The sequence below is a fragment of the Nelumbo lutea genome, chromosome 1 (assembly GCF_056320005.1).
Source record: "Nelumbo lutea isolate HS-2025 chromosome 1, American lotus-T2T, whole genome shotgun sequence".
Classification (NCBI taxonomy): domain Eukaryota; kingdom Viridiplantae; phylum Streptophyta; class Magnoliopsida; order Proteales; family Nelumbonaceae; genus Nelumbo; species Nelumbo lutea.
This window is the reverse complement of record NC_142684.1, coordinates 128,975,579-129,002,592: the sequence shown is the minus strand read 5'-3', so window position 1 is coordinate 129,002,592 and position 27,014 is coordinate 128,975,579. Positions and strand designations below refer to the sequence as shown.

Here is a 27,014-nt window from a genome sequence, read left to right as displayed (position 1 = left end):
GGTATTACTCTCAATGGTTTTAAGACCACTGATTTTGATCTAATACAACGGTTTTTAGTCCACCCCCTAAACCTCTGTCAGCTTAAGTCAAGACCACCGTTTTAGATGCAAAAGACCACCACCTTAGGTGGTCAATTCAAATTGCTCTAAAGTGGCAATCACACTGAGCCGCCAACTTAGCATTAATCAAGCGACAGTTTAGACCGCCGCCTTAGATTTCTATCAAATTCCTTCATGTTCTTAGGTGGCAGTCCTAACCGCCAACTTATATGCTAAATGACTGCCGCCTTATGTGTTGTGGCTAAACCGACAATTTCATGACCATCGACTTAAATCTTTTTTTTTTTTAATTTTTATTTATACTAGGTTAATTCTAACATCTTTTGGTCATGTTGATAGCTAAGCCAGCGGACATGACCATCGACATACCCACTTAATTGCAGCATTTTTGTGGTACCTGAATTATTTATTATTATAATATTCAAAGCAAATTGTTTAAATACAATATCCAATTGATGTATAAAAGTACCAACAAATTAAAAAAAAAAAATCCAATTTCCAAGATTATGTAACATGTCTTCCGATGAAAATCCATTTAACATGATGGTTGAACCTACAAATCATACCATATAAATTGTTAGAGAATGGATTATGTTTATCAGTAAAAAATTGGTCAATGCTCAAAATACAAGATCAAGTAAAATGAAGTGAAAATCTTTAAAATAATATTGTTTTCTCACCTTGTCAGGGCTGACTTTGGCCAACTTGGATATTTGACACTTGAGCTGCAAAAGAATGTCAATTTAAATTATTTATAAGATCAAAAGTAACTGATGACAATTAAAAAAAAATGCAACTAATAAACAATTTTAGAAAATGAATTATTCTAATTGAGTGTTAAATCATCCTTGAAAATTTGAGTAGAGCATTCCTACGTCCATTCTCTTCTGTATAAGATGGGGACAGCGTCATTTTACTACTATTTGACTTTCTCCCAAACAAACATGATAAAGTCAAACATGAAAGCAAAAATAAATAAAAATTTAAATGGCCTATTTGGGTTATCATGCATTTATTCTAATGTAAATGAAATTATCAATGCAACCAACAAACTGAACCTATAGTATTTTCGGCAGTCAGAGAAATGAGGTGGGCTATTCGGAATTTGGGATGGTTCAAATAGAAGACCATTGTCGTGTTGGCTGCATGTTGTTTTGGGCATGTCCAGTCCAAAGTACAAAGTCTAGACTGGCCCATGTCCACGATATGATGCTGTAACCAACCCATCAAAATGTAGTTCAGTTCAGTTCAGTTAAGCCCATCAAATTCCCATCCTATTCCTTGTTATTGTATCAGAAACTTCAATCCTTCATCTAAATTTTACGTCAGACACCTTGTCCACCTCCACCCTTGCCAAATCTAGTTAATGTAGCCTCCTTATTTTATCATACGTCATGAACAACTCTTGTGACCAAACAAAATATTCATATTTGAAGTTGTAAACATAGACATCGTAAACTTTTCACCCCCCATAAAAAGACCCTAAACATTTAGTGATCAGGTCTCTTTTATTTGGACCTCCTCTTCAGGGTGAGGGGAATCTTGATCCAAATTCTACGCACTACCTCACTAAGTCCCCTCTTCATGTTCCTCCATCTAATGGGTCTCATGAAAGGGACAACTCCTATACCTCATACCCCCCCCCTCAAAGCTACTCCAATTTCTAATAATGTAATCAGGTTTGACTTCCCTATTTTCTCCTCTACATTTCTAATTTTCTTCTCCACCACTCCTCTCCTCATGCACCATGCAAATATCTTCTCCGGATGCAAACATCCCAACAATTCAACTAGGCCTCTCAACAACCACAGCCACATTGGTGGAGTCTCCTAGCAGATTATGAAGCCTCTTTACATTCTCAATATTCTTGGCATATAACTTCTCAGAAGATCCTTTTTAATAGATTCCCCGTAGGATTCTATGTTCATCATGGACAAGGTATCATGATTTAATAGTTTTAATCAGGAACACTTTTGAAGATCCATGTATAAAATCAAACACCAGAAGGTATATAATTAATCCAGAAAGAGAAGATCGTACTTGTAAAGAATAATCTGAAAAGGCTCCAGGAAATTGTTCAGCCATAATCTCCATAGCAGCAAGAAATACAACCTAAGAAAAAAACCGACCACAATGGATTTTATTGGAAATAAGAACAATCAAGCTATAAAACATTCCCAATTATATTGATAAAAAAAAAAACATTCCCAATTATACTAAAAACAAAAAGATGTAAAACGGAATATAAAAACCTCTTTTCCCATCCATGGAGAGATTATAGCATAAACATTTGAGTCTTCCAGTCTTATACAATCTTTCCCTGTCCCCACATGCGGTTCCCATTACAAAAGGTACACTAACTTTGCAGTACAGCTCTGCATTGCCTGCAATCAAAGAAAAAGAAAAGATCTCAACTCAACTCAGCCTTAATCCCAACTATTTGATCTCAGCAAAATGAATTCTGTCCTACTTCAAAAAGGGGGGCAAAAGAAAAGGAAAAAACAGTAAAAATTAAAAATAACATCAAATAGCTTTTATTTTTCTTCAAATAGCTAAATTACAGAATATTCAAAAACAGTTTGACCCAAGTAGATTCACTACTACATTTTTCTTTCCCCTTTTTTCCTGTGATCAATGGGCCATGGATACCATTCAATAATTTACAAATAGCCTTCTAGCCATCACATTCTCTTGGATAGGCACATGGCTGATCACATGGTATGGGGTTCCCAACTGCATTAAAACAAATCAGCACTTCTTTCACATCCTTCATGACCCAAACCTTCCACCATCCTAGCAGCACTAATCTTTCACTCTGCCTAGTAGAGGTGTCATAAATTCAACTCTGATGGCAGTAGGCGGTAACATGGGAACTCTAGGTCCTTCTGGAATGGAGGAGGGAGTGTAGAGACAAAAATATAGTAGAGAAATGTTTTCAGGCCCAATAGGCACTGGGAACTCCCTAAGAACTCCCTAAGGATCTGATTAAACTAAAAACTGTTACACTACTATTACTTCTCATCTTCCTAAAGAATAAAAACAAAATGTTAATGGGGCTTGCAAAGCTTGTCTGCTGGCTACTGATCATTGAGATTCTTCTAGGCCCCAATGTATGTTATAATCCCTTAACTTAGAAAATGTTTAAAATCACTTTCCCTTTCCAAATCAGAAAATGCATATGAATAAGGAAAACATTCACAAATGGAAAAACCTTGGCATCATTTATCTTCATAGCATTTCAAATTAAATGTGTTTTAGTATTCTTCCTTGTGGTTCGTTCCCTTGGCACCCCCAACCTATTCTCTGAAGCTTCATGATGTTTTGCTAGAAAGTGGTGTTGTTGCACCCCCCAACCTATTCTCTGAAATTGATACTGAGTAGCTAGATCCCTTGGCAATTGAGGCCAAGAAGAAGAAGGATAACAAAGAAGGAAAGAAAAAGAGAAGGAATGGAACCAGAAATAAGGATCAAACTGATTTCAGTCCTGGTCAGGATTTTCCACCTCTGCCTTGTCATGGTATACAATCAAAAGCTAGTCCTGGCGTACATGTGGAACATCCCAAGTGTGTAGAGGGTTTGGGTGTTAGTCATCCATTGGATGTAGGGGTAGGGACTGGACCATCTTATACATCAGAGTCTGAGCTATCTACTGCTTCAGCTAAGGGCACTTCCCTAGCAAAATTTGTAAAACATGTTCTTGTAGCTACTGCTGCTGCTGCAACAGCAGCTGTTGTTGCATCTTCAATGGTAGTTGCTGCAGCCATATCAAACTCAGAAGCAAACCTTGGAGTTACTGTAACAGCAGCAGCTACTGCTGCTGCTGCAACAGCAGCTGTTGTTGCATCTTCAATGGTAGTTGCTGCAGCCATATCAAACTCAGAAGCAAACCTTGGAGTTACTGTAACAGCAGCAGCCACTGCTACTGCAGCTGTCAACAACTGCAGCCATGTCAACAACTGCTGCTACTACTGCTGCAGCTGTAGTAGCAACAACAGCTGCCTAACTGCAGCTGTCAGGAACTACAGCTCTCAGAAAGATGGTTTTGCAGATAGAAGAGCGAATGAACCACAAGGAATTTGGGTCCTATGTTTTAGTATTCTTCCTTCCCCATGTTTGTCAAGTATTAAACAGAAAACCCACTATCCCCCTAGAATTCAAAAGGGGTTTTGTGAAAAGATGGAAGGTCATCACTTCCCACTAATGTCGAATGATTGAAAACATTAATTCTTAGAGTTCTTTCGGATTTGTAGATTTAATAATATTAAATGAAGCCAACATAATTTCCTTGTTGATAGTTTAGCAAGAGCTGGAGTCAATTGTCAAGGGCTCATTTGGGAAATGCCTGAGTCAAGGGTTCAAGTATAGGCATTTATATTTTTGTACAAATTTCTGTGGCAGCTGTCTTTGTACCTCCCCTGCTATCTCTTTTGGACAGCCAGGATTCTTTACATATTAATAAAATTCTGTTATTCATCAAAAAATAAATAAAGGAAAGAAAGAAAGAAAAAAGAAGATGACTCATAGGCATACTTTAAGCATTCAGTTTTAGTATCTTATCAAATGTAAACATGCTTCTTGGGATAGTCCAAAATACGGTCCCACTATACTACCCGTAAGAAAACAGATCAAACAAAAATTCTGAAAAATCTGAAACATCACTTAAGTGTTCACTGATCTAACAATGGATATAACATTAAACGAAATTTGAAAAATCCATAGCTTGGCCACTTGAAATGGTCATGTAATGAATGTTGAAACAATAGCCATTAAAAAACCAGATTGAAAAGCTCTTCAAAGATACCTGCTCAATAATGGCAAAGTAATGTGAATTAGCCTGCAAAAGAGAACCCGCATATTAAACAAGATAAACTTCCTTGAAGAAAATATTTTAGGACACATAATTATAAAACAAGATAAACCACAAAAAAAAAAAGATCATGAAAAGCACATCCTTATTGGAGAGCAAGAGATCAAGAAGTAATGAAATTTTATAAATAACTAGAAAATGAGACTAATATAGAAGATATCAACAACCTAAGAGGATCCCCTTGCTAATGGACTTGATACCAAAAAAAAAAAATCTAGAGAAAAGTTCAGGAAGATTGATCTTCTTTCAGACTATGTTTTGGTCTATTCATTCATATATAACAACATTAGCTATGATCATCTCAAAATTTCTAAACTCTTATACAAGATACTTAAAATGCTTTTTCTTATTGATTTAGGGCTTTTAAAATGAAAATTAGGTGGTTGAACATATATTTTAACCAGATAAGTAGAAAGAATTGATATGAAGATGATGAACTTACAATTTATCTATAATTATTGAGGACTTTAGCATGGATTTTTATGCCGGTTTTATTAATTTTTGCCTTAATTTAGCTTAATGCTAAGAACTTAAAAAACCAAGAAAATGAAGGAAAAAGACAAGAAAAGAAGATTCAAAAAGACCAATTTCAGTCCAGTCCGGTCGTGGAAGCAAGAGAGAGCACTTCGGCCCAAGAAGAGCAAGTGAATTCCTTGAGAAAACCCAAGAAAATAAAGCCTAGCTATGAGTAGAATTCGGCCCAGCAAGGAAGGCCCATTTTTAGCCCAAATAACAGCCTAGAGTGTAGCCCACATGAGCTCAAAAGCAAGCTAAGTTGTAGCCCAAATAACAGCCCAAAGGGATCTAGGGGCGGCAACTCCTAGAAGTTTCTTGAAGAGAAGGAGAGAGCACTCTAGAAGGTTCATGAGGGGTATAATACACCCAATTCTAGAGACTTCAAGAAGGGGCAAGAGCCCCCTTGAAAAACTATATAAGGAGGCCTCTAGGAGGGGGGAGAGGTGTTCAATTGCTTGAGAGGAAGGCTCTCCCACTCTTAGAGGTTCGGCCACCTTGAGAGAAGAGAAGAAAAGAAGGCTAGGCGCAAGGAAGAAGAAGAAGAAGGGCTGAAGGAAGTTCAAGACAAGCAAGATAGAAGAGAATGTGAGTTCGAATTGAGGGTTTGTGATTCAAAAATCTTTTGTAATAAATCAATTGTAGTTTCATTCTCTTTTGATTCGAATTCAGTTTCTTTGTTATATTTTCTTTCTTCTTTCTCCTTTTTTTTCCATTCTTCCTTGATGTATTTCAACTTGTAAAATTTCAGTTCAGCAATCTAATTCTTTTTTATTCATTCAAATGGTCATGAATTGTACTTGAAGTTTCTTGAATAAGTGTGTTATTGTAGATCAATTCGGCCAACTAACCTTCAAAACTCAGATCTGAATTGCAAGATCTGAATTGCTTGAAAGAGAATTCAAATCTACAATTTTCAGATTGGCCAAATTAATCTACAGCTTGGAATTCCTAGAGTGCTTGAGAGAGACTCTAGGAATTCAGATCTAATATTCAAGAACTGAATTGAGTGCAAGGTTAGAGATAACTTGCACAATTCAGTTGGTGATCAATTCAAATTTGAATTGATGCCTTAGAAGTGTTTGAAGAAATGCATGCATGGGGATTAGATTCTTGCTAGAGATAGAAGAACCGTCACTCATGCATAGGATGAACATGCGCTTGAGAGAGGCTGTTCATGACCTTGGGGTTTCACCAAACCAAGGCTCAATCATGATTTATTCGACTGATCCAAATTGATAGATTGCTGAATTCTGATATTGACATTTACTGCTTACTCTTCTAACCTGATTTGAAGGCAATTGAGCCAATGATTTAGATAGATTTTAATTTAGGATTTTTTAGCTTTCATTAAAATTTTGATTTATTTGTTGATCAGATAAGAAGTGCTCAATTTAGTATTGGTAATTGTTTCTTAAATCCTCGTGGGAACGATACTTCACTCACTACTTTATTACTTGAACGGCTAGTGCACTTGCTAGTGTCACAATGAGCCACACATCAGAAGAACACTTATCTGGTAAACCCATCACCATATAAACCCGAAACCCTCCCTAATCATATATTAAAATTAAAAAACATTGTAACCTCAAGAACTTCCCTAAGATAACAGCAGTGGCACAAATTATAATAGCTTTTGATGCTTAAGACTTGTTTTCATTCTTGACATTAAATGTCGCTTGATTTGAACAAACGCACAACATTTGGAGCTCAAAAGCCTCAACCAGCTATCTTTTCCGGTTTGATGATGAAACAATTAATTTCCCACTTGAGATGAGTTACCATCCAATACGACATTTGCAATATCAGTAGCCTCAGCACGAGTTGTTCTCAGGTTATCAGTCATACTGTCCACAACTCAGGTAACAACTGCAGGTTTTCCAGCCATGTTGCACTTGTAGATAGCAAATTTTTGAAATAAGTAAACCTGATCACAATTCAGGAAGGATAAGTATCATATCCAGGTTAGTTCCAATGGTTAGAATAGCAAATAACTAATACCAGATGGTTAACCAACAACCAGTGTTCAATGGGTTAGCAGATTTAGAATTACCAATAATAGCAGAGTTCTTTATCATGCAAACTACATCTTCCCCCTTCAGTTCAGAAACCTGCAATGAAAGACACAAGTTTACAAATTCAGATTAGTGTCATTTCCATTAGGCAAAATAATATCTTACTTGAACTTACATACTTTACTGAACTACTTGCTCCTCCACCCAGGCTAACTGCCCCAACAGGTCACACCACCCAAGTTTTTCTGCTTTTCCACTTCTTTTTTCTCCCTTCTTTTTAGGCGGGGGTTAGAGATAAAAGATTTTTAAGTTGGTATATGGACTAAACTTTGAAATGCTAGGACCCTTCATTTAAGTTCATAATACTTTTTGAAGCAGGCTAGGTCTATATGAGATACATGATTTGTAACTCAGGAATTTCAACAGATCAAAGGACCTTCAAATAACCCAGTCAACCTGATTTTTCTTGTAAAAGAACATTAATTAAATATTAATTAGATATATACAACAGAGCGAAGTCACTATCCTTTTCTATAGGATGGCATAAGGGCCACTTAACCCAAACTTTCTTGGCTATTGGTTTCAAGATAGTCCTTTTTGGGTACTTTCTTGCTATTCATATTTTATTGTTAATTTGGATGGGTAAGATGCTTTACTGGCTAGGTCATCCAAGAGATGGTAGAACAGGTTAAAGAGTTGGGTTATTGGTACATGACAGATACTCTATAATGGACAAACAATTAACAATAAAAAAAGAAAAAAAAAAAAACTAGTTGCTTCCATTGTCATAAACTATGCTGCTCTCTCATGCATTGAAAATCTATTTAGCTGTGATGACAAATTGCTTAAGCCTACACTATGAGTTGATCACTGTGATTCACACTACACGACTCAAAAACCATCCACCCAAGGACAAGGAGTGCGTTACTGGATAGGACACCTAAATTCTACCTTCCAGATTTAAAAAGAACCCTGATGGAACCTTCCCAAAAGAACAGCCGAGGCTTAGTCCTATGACCATCCCTTTGTTTTAAAGCTAAGTAGCCTCTGTATTATGTTCTGTTGCAGTGGAATGTTTCATAATGCCGTTATTCAGACTGCCACTCCATCCATTTAGCTTGTTAAGCATTCAAACTTTCATGTTTCCCATCTCACTATTTAAATTTATCAGTAAAGTTATTGTATGATGTCTGTATATTCCTATTATTTTGATTGTGATGTATTTCCTCCACTGACTAGTTGCTGCAGAGTTGTGGAACCATTATCTCTCTATGGTGAGTTTGAGCTGGACCATGCCATCATCAGTAAAGGACTTACTATGGTGCTGGGAGATTAAAGGCTTGTCAAGATTGGCTAAAGAGGTTTGGAAGACAGTCCCGGTTGGCTAATGGTTAGTTTCTTTCATGGCCAAGGACAATATGGACTGAAAGGGACAACAATAAGTTGTGAAAGGAACCAGCAGTAGAAGCTATCCCAAATCACTACAACATTTGAGCCCAAAACATATGTGTTCTATGTACCCATTGCTTGGCTAAACTATCTGCCAGCGGAAAGTTGATCGCTATGTTTCAGACACCAGAAATGCAACTGAAATAGGAAGATATTCTAGATAACCAATTTACAAGCTAAGATAAGGCTGAGCCTTCTCCCAAAGTGGGATAACTATGAAAAAACTAAAATAGTCAGATTAAATACACCTTGATACCTTTTTTGGACGGTGCTAATTTATTAGCACAAGTTAGCTTCATTTAAACTGAGAACTAGCTAGAGTGAAATTTCACCATCTTGCATGGGGAGCCACTTAAGATCACGATGGATAGCCGATCCTAGCTATGGAGAAAAAGATCTTGATGTGCTTCATTGTTGAAACAAGTCATATAAGAGCAAGAGATCTTGGCATATAAAATAATTTCTAATTAACTTGTGGAAAATTTTCTGGTTATTTTTGGCAATGCTTATCAGGGTGCCAACTGATGAGGCATATAGAAGAAAATGACTTGATTCTATAAGGATGGCTCTTGTCTTCAAAAGGATTTGCATGCACACTTGTTGCAGCATCAATTACATTAATTTCTATATTATTCTTGTCCACACAATTTTTTTATGATCACTCATAAAAATGGTCTATTCCCCCCTCTCTTTTCTTGAGATTTAGTGTTTTAAATATATGAATCTTGGTCTTCTAGGAGGAGGGATAATGTATGACAGTTACAGATTAATTAGAGTCTCTATCTATACTAATATAAATATATGAAGGGAACAAATGCTTGGCTTCTAGAGGAAAAATGACCCAGTACTGTTCTTGGCATTTTATTATTAAGCCTGTGATGCCTACTAAAGAATAGAGAGAGAGAGAGAGAGGCAGTCTGCACATTTCTAAAATCTCAGATTTGCTAGATACATCCATAGCACATGCCTCTCTCTGGCAATATATATACATTCATATTACAGTGACATGAGAGTCTCTAGCTAGCTACCGCAGTCAAGAATATAAAGGTACTAATGTCCATCCATACAAAGGTACTTAACTCGGAACTCTAACTTAACTTGAAATTGATAATAGTCAATGACTAGATGGTCGGCTTGTTCTTCAGCGGCAAATTATTAAAAGAAGGGTTAGAAGGTTACCTTTTCTTCTCTTGCTCGAACGAACAGAGGTCGGTGCTTGCTTGGATAGCGCCCAAAAATTTCCCCGTTCACAAGCACAAAGGGAAACCCTAGCTCGAACTAACAGAGGTCGCCTAGAACGTTACCTTCTCTTCTCTTATCTTGCTCGAACAAACAGAGGTCGTCCAGAAAATCGCACAACCCTAGATTTTCTCCCAACTTTCTTGCTCGTGAAGAATAACTTGTCTGCACTCTCGGAAGAAGTCTGGTCCGTTGCAGCAGGAGACCTTTCACTCTCACTATAACGTAAAACCCTAAATCACTTTCCCGCCTCTTTTCTCCTCCATTTTTGGAACTTCAACTTTACTTCATCGCAAGAATAACTTGTCTTATTCTTTAAAATTTATCTGCTGGAAGAGAACTTCTGTCTTGCTCGTGAAGAATAAGAATAACTTGTGTCTTGTAAATTTCTTAGCAAGGTTTTCTATGGACAGACAGAGAACAGAACTTCCTTTTTTTTGGTCGAATAGGAAGAGATTTTTTAACCCGGATTAATTCCGGTTCACGAAAAATCCGCCGAATGTACATTAAAACCGCCGCGCCAGTTTTTAAAATGAATGTAGGCAGCGGTCTTTGAAAATCCGCCACAGCGACCGCCGCTTTGACCGTTTTTCTTGTAGTGGAATAATTACAGAATTAAACCCAAAAAAGAAAATGATAACAAATTGAATGTTCACTTAGCTATATTCTTATGTTGATGATCCTTATTTTTAATGATTAACAACTTTGATTAATCACTATATCTGCTGCATCTGAGGATAGTAGCTGAGAAGTGTAGGGGGTAGAACGTTGCTATTCAACTATCTTTTGAATAAGAGGTAGGGTCCAATTTGTCATACTAAATTAGAAACTGTTATAGGAAAGCATGTCATTGAGAATATAATCAGTGTTTAACTATCTCAATTGCAAAACTGAAATATGCACTATAAAATGCTTGAGAACTTTGAAGTTTCATGCATAACCCTACCTCTTTGGGCAGTTTTTTCTTGTTGTCATAATAACTTATAACTAGATATTTCTACCCTAGACATGAGGGCTCATTTAAAGTGATTCCCTTGTGGCTGAGTAATTTTAGGTTTTTCTTATAATTTGTTTGCTAAATATGGGGATTCTGAAAAACTTCTCGGAGGTCTCAACTCCAAGAAGGGATGCCATAGTGTCAGTTTTGTGTGCTATATTACTAGTGTAGACTGCATCTTAATTTTATATGGGTTGAGACTACATCTTTAACTCATTCCATAACTGTTTGTTTTCTAGTTACCTCGTATTCAACGGGATGGAATTATGAAAAACCATTTTGAAATATGTTTATAAAAAGTTGTATGTTATGCCAAGTGTTTATAGAATCTTAATGAGGGATGCCAGTCATCGGGAAGAAATCTATCACAATTTAGGATAAAGGGCCCGTTTGGCATGTATTTTCATACGGTCTTTCAACTGTTTACAAGCTGGAAAGACCAATTTTTGATCTATTCCTGTTTGATTCACAGAAGATCTAACCGTCAAAAGACGCAATAAGTTCATTTCAAACTGATTTCAGGAAGTTTCAAATGAAGCTTTCCACGGAAAGCTATGTATCTCACAAACATGCTTTGGATTACTCAAATCTTCGTGTAAAAGCTCAATGCGTCTTTTGCATGTCAGAGCTACCAGAAAACTTTCCCAAAAAGACGCACCAAATGGGCTCAAAGTCTTTATCCAATACCCAATCCAATGTCTTGAGGGATAATATTGTCTACAAATTATTGCAATGGGAGAGTCTCTACCTAACTAATCCCATCTTACTCACCACAAGAGAGGCAAAAAGGTTAAGACACAGTAATCTACAAACTAGGGATACCAAGACAGTTTCAAATTATGTATCACAATTCAACTACAGCTTGAAAGAGAAAATATCATACCAGGATGGTTCCAAGTTTGTAGCCATGAACAACCAATAGACAGTGGTGCCAAGCACCAAACCAGAGCATTTTTTGAGCCCAATATCCGAACCATGGGGAGATGAGACAAGGGAGAATATGGTAATGCAAATCATACAATCAACCAAACCATTGCAGAACGGCATAAAGGAGAAACCATTGGAGAAAAGCAAATTGTGTAAACAGAGACACACCGTATTCACCGTGCTCTCCAAGTTCTAAGCAGCCATACGTAAGCCAGAAATAGCAAAAGAAACGCAGAGCTCAAGATATGAGCATCTTTGGCATGGCTTTTTGGGGCTTTGAATGGCGAATCCCCTATAACCAGGGGTGCATCTTCTGGTTGAGAAACTATAGAATCCATGGCGTCGAATTCCCCTCCCCCTAAAGGTTAAATCAATCCCAATTGGGAAGCCAAGAACCCCAAAACCCTAGATTGCTAACACATCCCATCCGTTAGAGAACATAACTAAAAAAAGAGCTTGCGGGCCAGAATGCCTCAACAAAATAAGCAAAAAGGTACATTTACGATTAACATAACTCAGGATTGAATATCAGGTTTGGCAATTGGAGTAATCCAGGAGTCCAAGTTTCGAAGTTGATCAAGGAGATCTAAGGATTATTTTATAGAAATGAATAGAAAGTCGTGGAAGAAGAAGAAGAATAAGAAGGAAACCATGGAAAATTTAAGGAACAAGAGAATAATACATGTGCGAATGGTTTCATTTGTTCGACCGTTAGGTTGCCCAATGCAGAATGTTGTTGAACTGAGAAACGACGGTTTCATTCCTTCAACCGCTTTTTGCAAGAAAGACCATAATTTCAAGCTTCTCAGGTTTCGTCCATTTTTTGGGCTTTGACTGTCTTCTCGTGGGTCTTCTCTTTTGGTCTAGTTGGCTTTCAATTGCCAAACAGGAAAGACCCAGTTTTGATCTAAGAGTCTTTGGAAAGCCCAGTAAATCTTCCAAAAAGACTTGTCAAACAAGGCTAAGTGTTCCTCGTAATGCTTACAGAGCTGTTTTGGAGGTCTTTGTTTCTTACCAATGGAGATGATGAGTTCTGATATGGCGATCTTCCTAATGACTATTTGTTGGAGGGAGGATATTCAAAGTTTCAAGAATCTCTTTTCTTGTTTTTGTCTTTTCCTCTTCCAATTCTTGAATGCATGGGAATATTCCTTATCCCATATTGCTTGGGAAAGGAGTGGAAGTAAAATACATCTAGAGTTTTGCTCTCTCCTTGAGTATGGACCCATACGAGAAGAGTACTACAAAGGCTAATTCCCACCCAGAAGGCTTTTAGAGGATCTGACTTGAATCATTAACAGAAACAGATTTAGATTGGTCTGTTCTATATTTTTTTTAACCTTTAAGTAAAGGAGTCATTAATAGATGCTAATTATTATTATATATACCCTAGGATTTCAATTTTGTTGGATTCAAGGGGAATATTTTAGAACAGATTTTTCATGGATATACAAGTTTCCATCAGTTTGATAGCCCATGATAAAAATTGTAATTCGATTTAAATTAACTTAAGATTTATTATGGAATAAGTTAGATTTCTACAATGTATATACCACACTTAAGCAGCAATTCTAAATATGTTCACAAAAGACATTCAACCAGTTTATCATTGTGACCAGGCATTCTATTCATCACTCATTTTGAATATGGTTGCAGTATACTCAGGCCGCCCTCATCACCATTTATTTATAATATGTAATACTTTATACAAAGGCAGGAGAGAAAGAAAACCTAAACAAATCAGACAACTCTTATTCTTTGGTTCTCTTTATAATTTAGAAGTTCATACATACAGTGGTAATAAACACAAAACTTCGTAACAGGATAATAGAATGCCATCCAAATAAGAGGGGAAAAGGGATGACAGTAATGATAAACTTCAGTCCAGACTGAAGAGGAAGATTATATCCTTCTTTTGTGCTAAACGACGAACCAGTTCCTCTTCCACTGTAGAGGTTGGTGTGGGTTTGCTATGTCTTCAATTTTGGTCCATGGAAACCTGAGAGAAAGCTTCCGTTTCTTTGCCGCCACACCAAAGTAGTCTCCATAATTCTGCAAAATGAAAGAGAAAAAAATAACCTATTGAGCAAGTTTACTGTAAAATACTACCCAAAACTGAGTGGTTCCAACTTCTAAGTTTTAACTAGCAGTACAACATTAGCACCAATTTTTAAAATTTCTAATTACAGTCATAATACTCAGTGACTCCATGAGTGTAATAGTCAAGTAGAGCCGTTTTCAAGCCAAAAGAATAAAAAATGTCTAGTAACTTCAAAAGTTCCTCTTTCTCCCATATGAGCCATGAGTATTCGGGCTTTGTTTCTGTCCTTTTAGTCTTGTTTCATTGAATTAGTCAAGCCAATTAAAGGTTGTCTTAAAAGTATATTTTCAAACCTTTAGACAGAGATCAGGTCCCCAGCAAATGGGATAATCATGAGGACAACAATAGGTGGTGCCACTGCAACATACAGCGTTCTCATACTCACAGCAACCATGCAATAAACAATAACCTATAAACTCAAAAATACAACAACAAGTCTCTGTGGCTTCACAATAAGAGAAGTATCCACATTCGATTGGTGGTCTTGGTGAAGGTGGAGGTGGTGGAGGAGGAGGGAGTGGAATAACAGGGGAGGGAGGTCTTGGTGAAGGTGGTGTAGGAGGAGGGAGTGGAACAGCAGGGGAGGGAGGTCTTGGTGAAGGCGGAGGTGGCTGAGGAAGGAGTGGAGAAGCAGGGGAGGGAGGTGTTGGTGAAGGTGGAGGAGGTAGAGGAGGAGGGAGTGGAACAGCAGGGGAGGGAGGTGGTGGTGAAGGTGGAGGAGCAGGGGAGGGAGGTCTTGGTGAAGGCGGAAGTGGCGGAGGAAGGAGTGGAGGAGCAAGAGATTCTTTTATTGGGTAAGAACCCATAGCATTGATTGCGCAAACTCCATATTCTAAACCAGTATTTCTCCTTGTATACATGTATCCCTCCATTCCCCAGCTAGTTCCCCATGAATTCTTCACTATCCAATAGTCTTCATCATCACCTTGGGAGCCATAACCTACAATAAGAACTGCATGATTTATGTCATCTGGGTTGCTTGAGCAGTCTCCATCATAAATTCCCTGGTTACAACATTTGTAAAGGATTATATTTCATCTTCATAATGATATGAATTTAATAGTTCTTGTATGAATATAAACTTACTCCAGTGTATAACTGAAAATCCATTGTAGAACCATCAATACCCACGCTCACAGGTTGGTTAACAACGGCACAAAGGAGAGCACTTTCCTCTTGATCTACATCTTCATAGCCATCAATAGCTACCACTTTGGTTTGCTCCTAATGAACAGAATAGAATAGATCAGATAGAGAAGAAATTAATACATATTTTTGGTTGATGTAGTATTCTGGTTAAGGAGATAGGTTATCATCTAAAACCCAATGGAAAAAAAAAAAAAAAAAAAACATACATCATCTGTTCAAAGAGGCAATAATTATCTCACTAAAACCTATAACAGATCTTTGGTATGGTCAAGAAGGTAACTTAATAGTTTAGGCAATGTAGGCTCTACCATCTAAGGTATCTGGATCTGCTACAAATACAGACGTGTATAACATGCTATGTTCCATGCTGATGCGTTCACTTGTGATTCGTTATCTAGTCTGTTATACATGTTTGTGTTTGCAGCAGACCCGGTGCCCCATCTGAGGCCTATCTTATGTTTAAAAAGCTTAAAAGTTGCTCACTCCTAAGACCAACAAGAATCATGGCTCTCTGCCTCAAAGAAGATACAAATGTCTAAGAGGAGAACTACATTAGCAATGGAAAAGAGAATGAATGCAGGGTACAAACAAGTAGCTTTAGTAAGAAAACCTTAGTAATGTTACAGTTCCCGTCCTGTCCTGTATAAGGATAATTTGATTCTGCTTCAATTCCTCCATTCATCATGACCCATTCAAAAGCATAGTTCATACAGCCTCCATCACAGCCATCACTGGTTTTATCACAATCTACAAGCTCTTGTGCTGAAAGGCTAATAAGGTCTCCTGTGACTATGGAATTTATTCCTTCCATTGCTCCAGTTGAAGAGAATGACCAGCCACTACCTATCAAAATCAACCCCAAAAAATTATCCAACGCCATGAAAACTATCTGTTGTTTGGCAACTCACCAAAATAAAATCATGACCACGGTTCAAATATTAATATGTACGAGGTGCATTTCTAATGCACCATAAACTTTTTTTTTTGCTCTTTGTTTCAGGGTCAGGTAAGATAGGGTGAGATCTAATGATTAAAGACCCTTAAATCTCTCCAATAGGTGTTCCAATTGGTTCAAAAACCCATACTTGTTATAAAATATACACCAATATGTTGCGATATTTTAAACCTTTATGATGACTGACTTGATAGTTATTTTTCTTCTGAAAAAACAAAATCATACATATTGACTAACACCCCTTAATTACTAGAAATGAAAACCATCCATTGAGTGAAAAATGAAAACCGCACTAATGCTAGATCCAATTTGTGGTGTGATCAAGAATGTCCTTGGCGTGTTAGGCAGAACTAATGGGCTTAGACAAGGAACAATACGGGCTTTCTTTTGTGGATTTGGATTTGCAAATTCTGGAATGGCTATGTTTGGGAGTGCTTATTGAATAGGTGTTTAAAAACAGGTGCTTATTGGAATAAACACTTGTTTGCATTTGGCACCCAACTTTTTCAATAAGCACTTATTTCATATTGGGTGCTTGGTAGTCTTTTTCTCCAATAAACATTTAAATAAGCATTTGTGAATATTTTGTCCTTCATTTTCTTTCAAATTTTATGGAAGCACTTTTATAAAAGTACTTTTATGAAAGTATTTTTATGAAAGCATTTTCATAAAAGCATTTTTATGAAAATACTTTCATGAAAGCACTTCTATAAAAGTACTTTCACGAAATCACTTTTATGTAAGTACTTTTATAAAAGCACTTTACAGAAGTACTTTTACAAAAGCACTTTAATAAAAGCACTTTTGTGAAAATACATTTATAAAGCACTTCAATAAAAGTACTTGTACAAAAACACTTTTACAAAAATATTTTTATAAAAGTACTTTTACAAAAGCACTTTTATAGAAGTAATTTATGAAAGTACTTTTACGAAAACATTTATGTAAAAGTACTTTTATAAAATTCAACTAGGAATAGTTTTATAAGTGGTATTTTAAAATTCAACTAGGGATAATTTTGGAGGAAAAAATTGAACAAGTGCTTATTGTATAAGCACTTAAAAAAAGCTGGAAATTTTGGCTTAAAAAATAAGGCTTATTTTTAAAATAAGCACTTATTTTGGGCTTATTTACCAGACACCGATAAGTGCTTAATGGTGTAATCCAGCCTAAATAAGCACTCCCAAACATTAGGGGTGCAAATGGATCGGATAATGATCTGATCCGACCCTATTTGGTCGAATTCAGATCACCCCTATTCTGATCTTCGGATTGGATAAATAAGATCTGATTAGAAATTGGATCAAATTCGAATCACCCCTATTCTGATCCTATTTATTTATAAATATATTTTTTATATTATATTTTTATAAATTTGTTATATAATTTATTTATTTTTTATAAGAAACATGTATATATATGATGAAAATAATTAAAAAATACTTTTATTTTTTGTTTTTTACTTTATTTAAATTAGTATATTTTAATTTTCTTTTAATAATTCATTAATTTTTAAAGAAAACAAATTGGATTAGATCATATCCGAAGATTCGACTTACCAATAGGATTTGAATTCAAATCGAGTCCTATCAGATCTGATCGGATCTATAGATTTGATCGGATTTGCCATGAACAGTGTCGGATCGGATTCGAATTCAACCCAATCCGTTTGCATCCCTACCAAACATGGCCTAAGATCAATCAACAACCAAAAACCCAAGCTTACCCCACAGGCCACGGGAAAGCCTGCCCAAGTGTGAACCTTGTAGAATGACTAAAATCTTTTAAGGTCTGTTTGGTTGGAATAGAATTTTGATTCCCAATCTTGGTGGAATGAGATTCTCCCATATGAGGGAATGACCATTTCAAGCTCCCCCTTGGGAATGGGATTCCCATTCCAAAGTCTATCAAGAATAATAATAAGATATTATTAAATTAATAATAAGATAATAATTAACAAAATAATAGTTATATATTAATGACTAAGTAATAATGATGATAATAATAATAATAATAATAATAATAATAATAATAGTAATAATAATAATAGTAATAGTAATAATAATAATAATAATGATAATAATAATAATAATAATAATAATAATAATAATAATAATAATAATAGTGCAACTAAAATGTTAATATAATAGAATTAAAGTAATAATAAATAAAATATTAATTATTAAATAATAATAATAAAAATAATAATTATTAAAATGATAAACATAAATAATAGAATATTAAAATAATAAATTATTAACAAACTTGTATTAAAATATTCATAATAGTGTTAATAAAATAATAATTATATATTCATAAAATATTAATAAACTAATAATAAAATACTAAGATGTTGATTATTAAATACTAATAAAGTAATAATAAAATAATAAAAATAAATATAAATAAAATAATACAAAGTTGAAAAAAATCAACCGATCTATTCCAATCAAACTCCAAATGAATCAAACAACAATAATTGGAATCCGTTCCGATTCCTATTTAAACCAAACGGGCATTGGGAATAGGCGATTCCAATTCCAATTCTAGGGGATTTCAATTCCAATTCCAATTCTAATCCTAACCGTGAACCAAATGGACCCTTAGCATAGACCATACTCTAGAGTATGAATTTACTCAAGTTCATCAATGAATTGGCTCACTAATCAAAGAAATTAAAGAGAAAACCTGTTCAAAGGATGGGTTCGCTTCTCATTGTGTGTATTCAATGCAAGTGCAACAACCAGAGATGATCAAATTACCATATGATGGCTAGCAAAACAAAAAATTGGAATCAAAAGGCCCATTCTGATTCCAAACATTTGTTTGGCCAAAATGGGTTTCTGCTGATTCCTAATCTTGGCAGGATGGGATTCTTGCACATGGAGGAATGGTCATTACGGCCCCCCATGAGGATGGAATTCCCATTTAGACCTTCTAAAAAAGTAAAGAACTCTTAACAAAAGAAAAAATCCCCAAATCCTAATGCACCCAACTCTATTATTAATAAAATAATGAAATATTAGTACTATAATATAATATTAATACAATAATAAAAAATAACAATAAAATTTTAAGATATTAATTAAATAGAGAAATAATAAAACAAAATATTAATAAATTAATATAAAATTGAAAATTTTCAATTGATTTCAATTCTAATTCCATAAACCAAACAACAACAATTAGAGTCCAATTTCAATCCTCATTTAAACCAAACATGCATCAGGAAAAGGAATAGATGATTCTGATTTTGAATCTCCGAGGGAATTTCGATTTCGATTCCAATTTCTATCTTAACCACGAACCAATCAGACCTTAACTCTTAATCCAAACTCATCAGACATCCATTGAATAGGAACAATCTTATTGAATATATGATGAATCGTACGTGCCACTTATTCCAGTCCAATGCGTATCCAGACCATCCCACAATGATTCTAGCTAGCCACATGGAATCACAACATCAAACAAAATTAAACTTACCGCAGAAGCCTTGATCTTTGACAGGAGTAACAGCTCCCCTCTTCCTCCAATCCAACGACCGGGGCGCGTCACACGTGCCACCGTTATTCTTCATCCACTTCCCGACTGGTCTCTTTACCTTGGACAAGTAAACCTCCCTGAACTCCTCATTGCTCATATCTGCAAACTTATTCAACCCTACAAAATGCCCAGTTGATCGTCTCACCGAGTTCTTCTCTATCACATACTGGAGATTCTTCCTGAAGTTCAGGAATCTCCACTGCAACTCCCCTTCGTGCTTGTAAACCTTGCCGTGCTTCTCCCTCCATTGCCCGAACAGCTCAAACACCTTCTCTTCAGAGGTTAGCTCGTCCGGATCATAACCCACTATGGAGAACTCGTTCGGAAGACACCAGCAAAAGCCGGAAACCGATGCCCAGAGAGAGAAAAGGAGGGCGAGTTGGGTTTTCCGGTAACCCATTTACAGTTGGATGTATAACGAATTATGGGACGGATACAGGAGACTAGGAGACATCCAAGTGAAGCCCAGCATACAGCTATACAAAGTACGAGAAGAGAAGAATTTGCAATATGGAAACGGTGGTCCGTCGTGTGTGGCTATTGAGAGAGAGAAAGAGACAGAGAGAGAGAGAGAATATGCCAAGTGTTAACGCCTTAACGGTCTTTAGGGTTGCTTGAGCCCAGCCCGGCCCGCACCCGGGCCTGGGCCGAGCTTTCCCATTTTAATTGATAAAATTGTAGTTTTAACAAATTAAAATGTTAATTTTCACAGTCAAATTTATGGAAAATATATATCCTGTTCATAAATGATCAGTCGTAATGGGGCTTTACTTGGCTCCCACCATGGTCGGATCAAAGCCTCCAACCACGTCTTGATTTACATATCTGAACCCTAAGTTTTGAACCCTTGATCCTTAACTCCTAACGTTATGCCCTAAAATTAATGCTGAAAATGCATGTGGTCGGATAGATGTCCCAGACCACGTAGGAGCCATGTATTGCCCTTCCTAATGTTTCACCTTACTAATGAGAATGAGGGAGCAAAATAATAATGCTGTAAGATTTGGACGGGACACAGAACCAAAATGGCCTATAATTCCCAGGTCGAACGGTCTGAATATAGGGTCCAGTGGTTTGATTGCGAGTCTTTATAAATAACATCAATATTATTATAAAGGGGATATTTGTCTGTAAATTATAAAAATTGATTATATGATATCAAATTATACTATCTATATATTTTTATACTAGCAAATTTAATTGTATCATGTCTTCGAAGAGGTAGGGCTGGGCCATGCATCCAAAAAAGACTTGATGGCTGGGCCTGTCCATAAATGATCATTCCTACCTTCTCCATCTACTTTTAGAGGAATTTGGATTAGTTGAACATTTTGACTGTTGAGGGGTATGTGGAGTCAATGATGAGGTTTTATGTCAATATAAATTCATGGGCCCTATATATTTACCCACAGACTTATTGCAGATTTTTTAATTCTTCTGCAAATCTATAAATATTTAAAATGTCAAATACTGCTACTTTATATATCAATGCTCTCCCATGAATTTGGCATTAATTCCAATATGACACCTATTACAATTATATTTTGGGCCTAAAAATTCTAATTCTGGGCTGAAGCGTCATTCTCCCTATATTTTATTACTAATATAAAACCTTATCATTAATTCCACAGCATGTTGAACAGTCAAAACATTCAGCTAAACCTTCCTTCTTTTAGAAAAGGGAGACTTTACTGACGAGAAGGGGAGCAAAATAGCAATGTTATAGGACTCGGACTGGACATAGAACTGAAATGGCCTGCAGTTCCCACGTTGAATGGTCCAACCATGAACTGTCTCGTCAGGTCAAACGGTTTAAGAAGAGGCTAGATGATTAGGTGTCCTACTGTCCTTTTTTTATACAAACCGCCATCGCCATGGTTAAAGTCTCATCATTTACATTTTATTGAATATAAAACACTTTGAACATTGAACCAATTTAGTGACCCAAACGGGGTATTGAACACCCAGCCAATTTTCAACCGTTCCGTTGGGCTTTGACCAGTTTGACTAGAAAACCGAGGTACTGAAAAACTGGGTTGGCCTTGGGTTCCCAAGTCTCATGGTCTGATTGTTCCAAGCCTTGCAAAACTACAAAATAGTAAATTTTGGGTACATTTGGTTTACAGTTGGATTTGACCATCGGAATTGGAATGGAATCCTTTAGAATTGAAATTGGAATGACAATAATCTATTTGATTCAGATAAGAATTGAAATGAGAATTAAAATCAACAAGAACGAAATTTCATTACTAAGGGTAAGAATAGGGAATGACTATTCCCTTATTCTTTATATGGGAGAATGCTATTTTATCAGATATGGAAATAAGATTTTAATTTCACCCAACCGAACAATTAGAATCAGAATAGCCCATTCCGATTCTAATTCCAAACCTATTCCCGTGAATCAAACGGGCCTTAGTCCTATTTACCACCTGTTTCATTATTTTACAAAAATAAATAAATAAATAATTGGTTTGATGAATGAACTGTTGAATTGGATGGTTTAACTGTCGAACCATACAAGTGTACAACTAGGTGAATGATTTGTGGACAGTAGACCGATAACTAATTTTTATATTCTAAATATTTCATTATCTTATTTATGTCTTATGACATTGTGAGCTTAACCATTTGTACTGAATGATCAGGGTTTGGTAGCATATTTGCAATCAATTTTTAAAACATTGTTTTTTATATGATTATCTCATTTATGAAATTGTAAACTTAACCATTTGTACTGAATGATCAGGTATTTGGTGTAGCATATCTCCGAATTCCGATCAATTTTTAAAGCACTGTTTTTTTTATGATGAGGCTTTTAAACTTGACAAATATCATGAATCATGAGTGTTTGGTATAATTGATGTTTTTTTTGAAAAAAAAATGTTGCCAATTCAGAATCACATAAGTTTTTTTTTTTTTTTTTTTTTTTTTTTATTGCAATGGAGAATCATTTCTTATTTGGTTGATGTTTTATTATCGTTTTTTAGAAAAGCGCTATCAACTTTTTGCATCGATTTCTAGGAGAGTTATTTTTTTTTTTCTAAAAGAAGTCATTTTTAGTGTTTCTTGTGGAAAGTAACGTTTTTTTTCCTGTCATAAGACAGAAATAAAAACAAATAAAATATTGTTTTTAGGATTTGATGCAAAATTAATTGTTCTCCAAAAACCCAATAAAAAAATGTTGCCTACACAACGATGTCAGTACCAAACAATTAGAGGTGTAAATCGGGTCGTGCCGGACCGGTACAGCATGGCCTATGGGCTGAGCCGGGTTGTGAAGCCATGTTTTTTAAAAATTTTGAAAAAAATTAAAAAGATCTTAAAATTTTTATTTTATATGAATTTTGATATTTACAATTGTTCATATATGTAATAATAAAATAAAATAATATAATAAAATTGAAAATAAAATTATATATATTAATATATTATATAATTATTATATATTATATATATATATCATATATTATATAAAATATTTATAAATATATATGGCCATGGTGGGCCATGTTGGCACATGAATCACGAGTGGCACAAATCATTCAGTTGTGTTGTGCCATACCAGTCCATGAATTTAAAACCCCAAACCCGATACACATAATATAATCATACGGATCCATACCTCACCACAAATAACACAACCCGATTTACATCTCTACAAATAATCTTCATGTTTTTAATATCCAATGTTTCACTTAATTATGATTTCGGTGGAAGGGGATTGATTAACTGAAGTCGATATATAGTGGTAGTACAACCTAAGGGACCTGCCACACACATAATGCAAAAGTGACAGAAAACTTTGGCTGTGGGAAATGTTATTGGGCACGACACATTACTACGAGTGTGGGATAAAAAATAATAAAATAATTGCTGGAATCGAATGGATTGATGCATCATTCTGTACTAGCAAAGTAGCAATTCTGGAATGAGATGTTATTATTGATACCACAGTCAGCAAGTTAGTATACGTAACACAGCCATCAACTTCATGAACACTTTTTAGTCCCTGCTGAGGTTCTCAGTGATCATGATTAATCATCTCTAAAAATCACCGGTCTTTCAGTCGAGATTGAAGAGAATACACACAACAAAATAGCCATTAAGTTCACCTACTCCACTAAAACTACTCTTCCATTCCGCAAAGAATACTGTGCTGCGGTGTGTTGTGTGTGCATGTGTGATAACCCAGCCCAGTTTGGCGTACGTGCATGCGTGCATGTTTGTGTGCACAAAGTTTCTCACCACTAGCCCAAAATAAACACTATCCTACATTCCTACTTATAAGATTTTAGGAAACTTTGTTTCTTAAACTGGGTTCGGGCATATATATTATAATACAATGTTTCCAACCCTCCTTTTACTCGGCCGATTGAACTATTCGAACCATGATTCAGCCAGGATTTTGGGCTCAGTTCAGTCAAGATCTGTCAAATTTTTGGAAGTCATAATTTTGTACTCTGATGTTCGATTGTGGTGTTTTTTTTTTTTTATTTAGGTAATTTTTCGAGATCAATGTGTCCCAAGGTGCCATACCCCGCTATTTTCGTGAACCCCCCTTTTTGTCCTCAAATTGCAAGTTTTAGTATTTTTATAAATAAATAAAATTAAAAATTGAATTAAAAACATAAATTAATTAAAATAATACATATAACATATCTAAAACATATTTATACATTATTTTTTTCTAAAATATATACTTATACACACACATGTCATATATCTATCTATCTATATATATATATGACATGGAACAGTCTAAACTAGTCGAACCAGTGACCCATGACCTGAAGGCAAAAACGATTCAGCCTCCAGGTCGATTTTTAAAACATTGTTATAATATATTAATCAAGCTAGGCTTGTAAGCTTTTGAGTTGAACATTTAATTGGTTGAATTCGATTTTAAATGACTAATTGAATTTATTCTGAGATTAGAACCCGAGTTAGCATCGAACTTGAATCAAACCTAATAGAACTAGAGCTAAAATTGTTCGATTAAAGCTCAATTCAATTGTCCATTAATGTGGCTGCTCATGTTGTAGCTCAATGAGCTAAAACTTCTTTTGAACAAAATGTAAATTTTGTTGCCTTTAATTAATATAGGGACTGTTTTGTATTAATGGAGCTCATCTAATAAATGTTTTGTACGGATTTTCTCTTGAAAATCATTTATACATGAAACTTAAGAGTTCTTGCCCTGCCATTGCATTGATGAGTTGATCTATCCTCAGCAAGGGGAAGCTGATCATTGGGCAGGCCCGGTAGAGATTGGTGAAGTTGATGTAAATTATCCACTTCTCATTGGCCATTTTACCATCACTAATTTGCCAACCAATCTGGATAAGTCACTTCTCGGATTAAGCCGACATCTAACAACTTTTACACTTCTTCATTGACCGTTTGCCACCGGTCAGTGTTGAGCTGATGCATTATGGCCTTGGGGTGGATCCCCAGCATGTCATTTGGGCGAGGTATTCCACAGGTTGGCCGCTTTGTTTATGTAGCTAGTCCTTGAGGCCCATGTTCTCTGTGGCGAACGCTTCATTGGTGCGAGGACTTCCTCTATAGGCCGTCACATAACACTCCCTTACAATATGCTGGTTTCCTCGGGTGTTGCCTACCCCGTGTGCAGTTGGAAACTTCATGCTTAGGTGGTATGTTGAGATCGAAGCCCTCAATGCGTTCAACATCGGCTAGTTGAGGATGGCATTGTATGGCCTACCCCGTGTCCACCATTACCATGCCTGTGTTGAGGTCATCGCCTATCAGTAGTGGCAAGGTGATCTTTCCATCTAGTATTAGTGAGTCCCTAGAGAAGCCTACCATAGGGGTGTTAACAGGTTATAAGCGCTCCTTCCCTATACCGAGTTGCTTTGAATGCCTCTTCGAAAATAATGTCGGCCAAGCTCCCTGTGTCCACAAGGATCCTGCATACTTCAAAGTTGGCAATCTTTGTGGATATCACCATGGCGTCATTGTATGGTACTTGCACCCCCCTGAGGTTGTTGATAGTGAAGGTGATAGGGGTGTCTTGCTTTGGCTTCTTTGGCTCCCTATTGTCAAGATGATGTAGTTGAGCATAGACCTTCCAGGCTGAGTTACTCTCTCCTCTCGAGGCTATCTCATTTGAGATGATGATGATGACTCCGACCATCGGGGCTTGGGCTATGGGCACTTTAGCACAACCGTGCTCTTCTCTGGACTTCTTTTCCTTGATGTTAACAAATTCGTTGAGGTACCCACATCGGATGAGGTCTTCCAAGTGGCGACGAAGGTCTTGGTAACTCTTAGTCTTGTGGCCATGGTATCAGTGAAAGTCATAGTATTTGTCTTGGTTCATTTTATTGCCTTGGGATTTCATCTTTTCTTACCATCTAACAAAACTACAATCATGGATTTGCATCAATACATCGGTTTGCGATGCATTGAGTGGAGTGGAGTGTTGCGGTAAGTCAATGGTGGGTGATGTTAGACAATTGTATGCCCTTAGCTCCAATCAGAATGATGTACATTATGAATTTATTGTAAATGAATAAAGTACATATTTGATTCATGTTCCTGTGGTGTGTTTTTGTGTAATACCCTTAAACTGGACACTTATGAGACTCGTGTTAGTTTATAATATTCACGGCTGATGGATAAGTCTGGGGAGATTTATCCTGCCAAGGTTGACACTGGTGTGCTGCCAAATGTTGGGGTGGCCTATCTCAGCTACCAGGGTGAGACCTAAGGCACATGCAGTGTAGGATTAATTGAATCTTTGAACCAGACCAGATTTTTAGTATTGCCCTGGACCTTGAAGATTGATGGGAAAAACTAGAAAGTTACACTTGACCCCTAGACTCGATTATGATACTGCACTAGGTGTCAGATTGGGCTGTCTTTGATATGCCAATCAATGAGATCCTTAGCGGGGGTCAAAACCTGGGTATGTTAGGACAGTCCGAGAATTCATCTGAGTGGGTGATCATAGTGATAGGATCAACCCCTTTGTCGGACAAAGGTAATGATCGGGGATGCACTCTCTCTGATGTAAACCAAGACTACCGGCAGCCAATTTCAATCGTTGAGATTTGTTTTGCAAAATATATTTTATATGAGATATAAAAGTATATATTACAGTTTCTAAACGTTTGCAAAAGGTTTTAATTCACGGGATCCATGTAGTAGAGAGTGCAACACTATTCCTTGTA

At 36.2% G+C, this 27,014-nt stretch overlaps 1 protein-coding gene and 1 long non-coding RNA gene across 2 annotated transcripts; both read right to left on the bottom strand.

Moving 5' to 3' along the window:
- Window positions 1–445: 445 nt before the first annotated feature.
- LOC148877509 (uncharacterized) lies at window positions 446–10,646 on the bottom strand. Its single transcript, XR_016095303.1, has 8 exons — window positions 10,084–10,646; window positions 7,494–7,551; window positions 7,223–7,367; window positions 4,862–4,894; window positions 2,313–2,444; window positions 2,101–2,172; window positions 741–785; window positions 446–613 (listed from the first exon to the last, which is right to left on the bottom strand). It is a non-coding gene; the product is annotated as an uncharacterized LOC148877509 (long non-coding RNA).
- Window positions 10,647–13,714: 3,068 nt separating this feature from the next.
- On the bottom strand, window positions 13,715–20,396 carry LOC148877508 (cysteine protease XCP1-like). The gene is made up of 5 exons (XM_088942065.1): window positions 19,759–20,396; window positions 15,928–16,160; window positions 15,255–15,392; window positions 14,462–15,172; window positions 13,715–14,119 (listed from the first exon to the last, which is right to left on the bottom strand). The coding sequence occupies exons 1-5, from the start codon at window positions 20,216–20,218 to the stop codon at window positions 13,988–13,990; spliced, it is 1,674 nt and encodes a 557-aa protein (XP_088798191.1). The 5' UTR covers window positions 20,219–20,396; the 3' UTR covers window positions 13,715–13,987.
- Window positions 20,397–27,014: the final 6,618 nt, after the last annotated feature.

Bases quoted from the DNA above. Each gene is read 5' to 3' on its own strand.
- LOC148877508 (XM_088942065.1), bottom strand. From the start codon at position 20,218: ATGGGTTACCGGAAAACCCAACTCGCCCTCCTTTTCTCTCTCTGGGCA. The intron at 16,161-19,758 runs GTAAGTTTAATT...TGATTTTGATAG, and splicing joins CAAAGATCAAGGCTTCTGCG to GTAGTGGCTGGTCATTCTCT. The intron at 15,173-15,254 runs GTAAGTTTATAT...TGTTGTAACCAG, and splicing joins ATTTTCAGTTATACACTGGA to GGAATTTATGATGGAGACTG.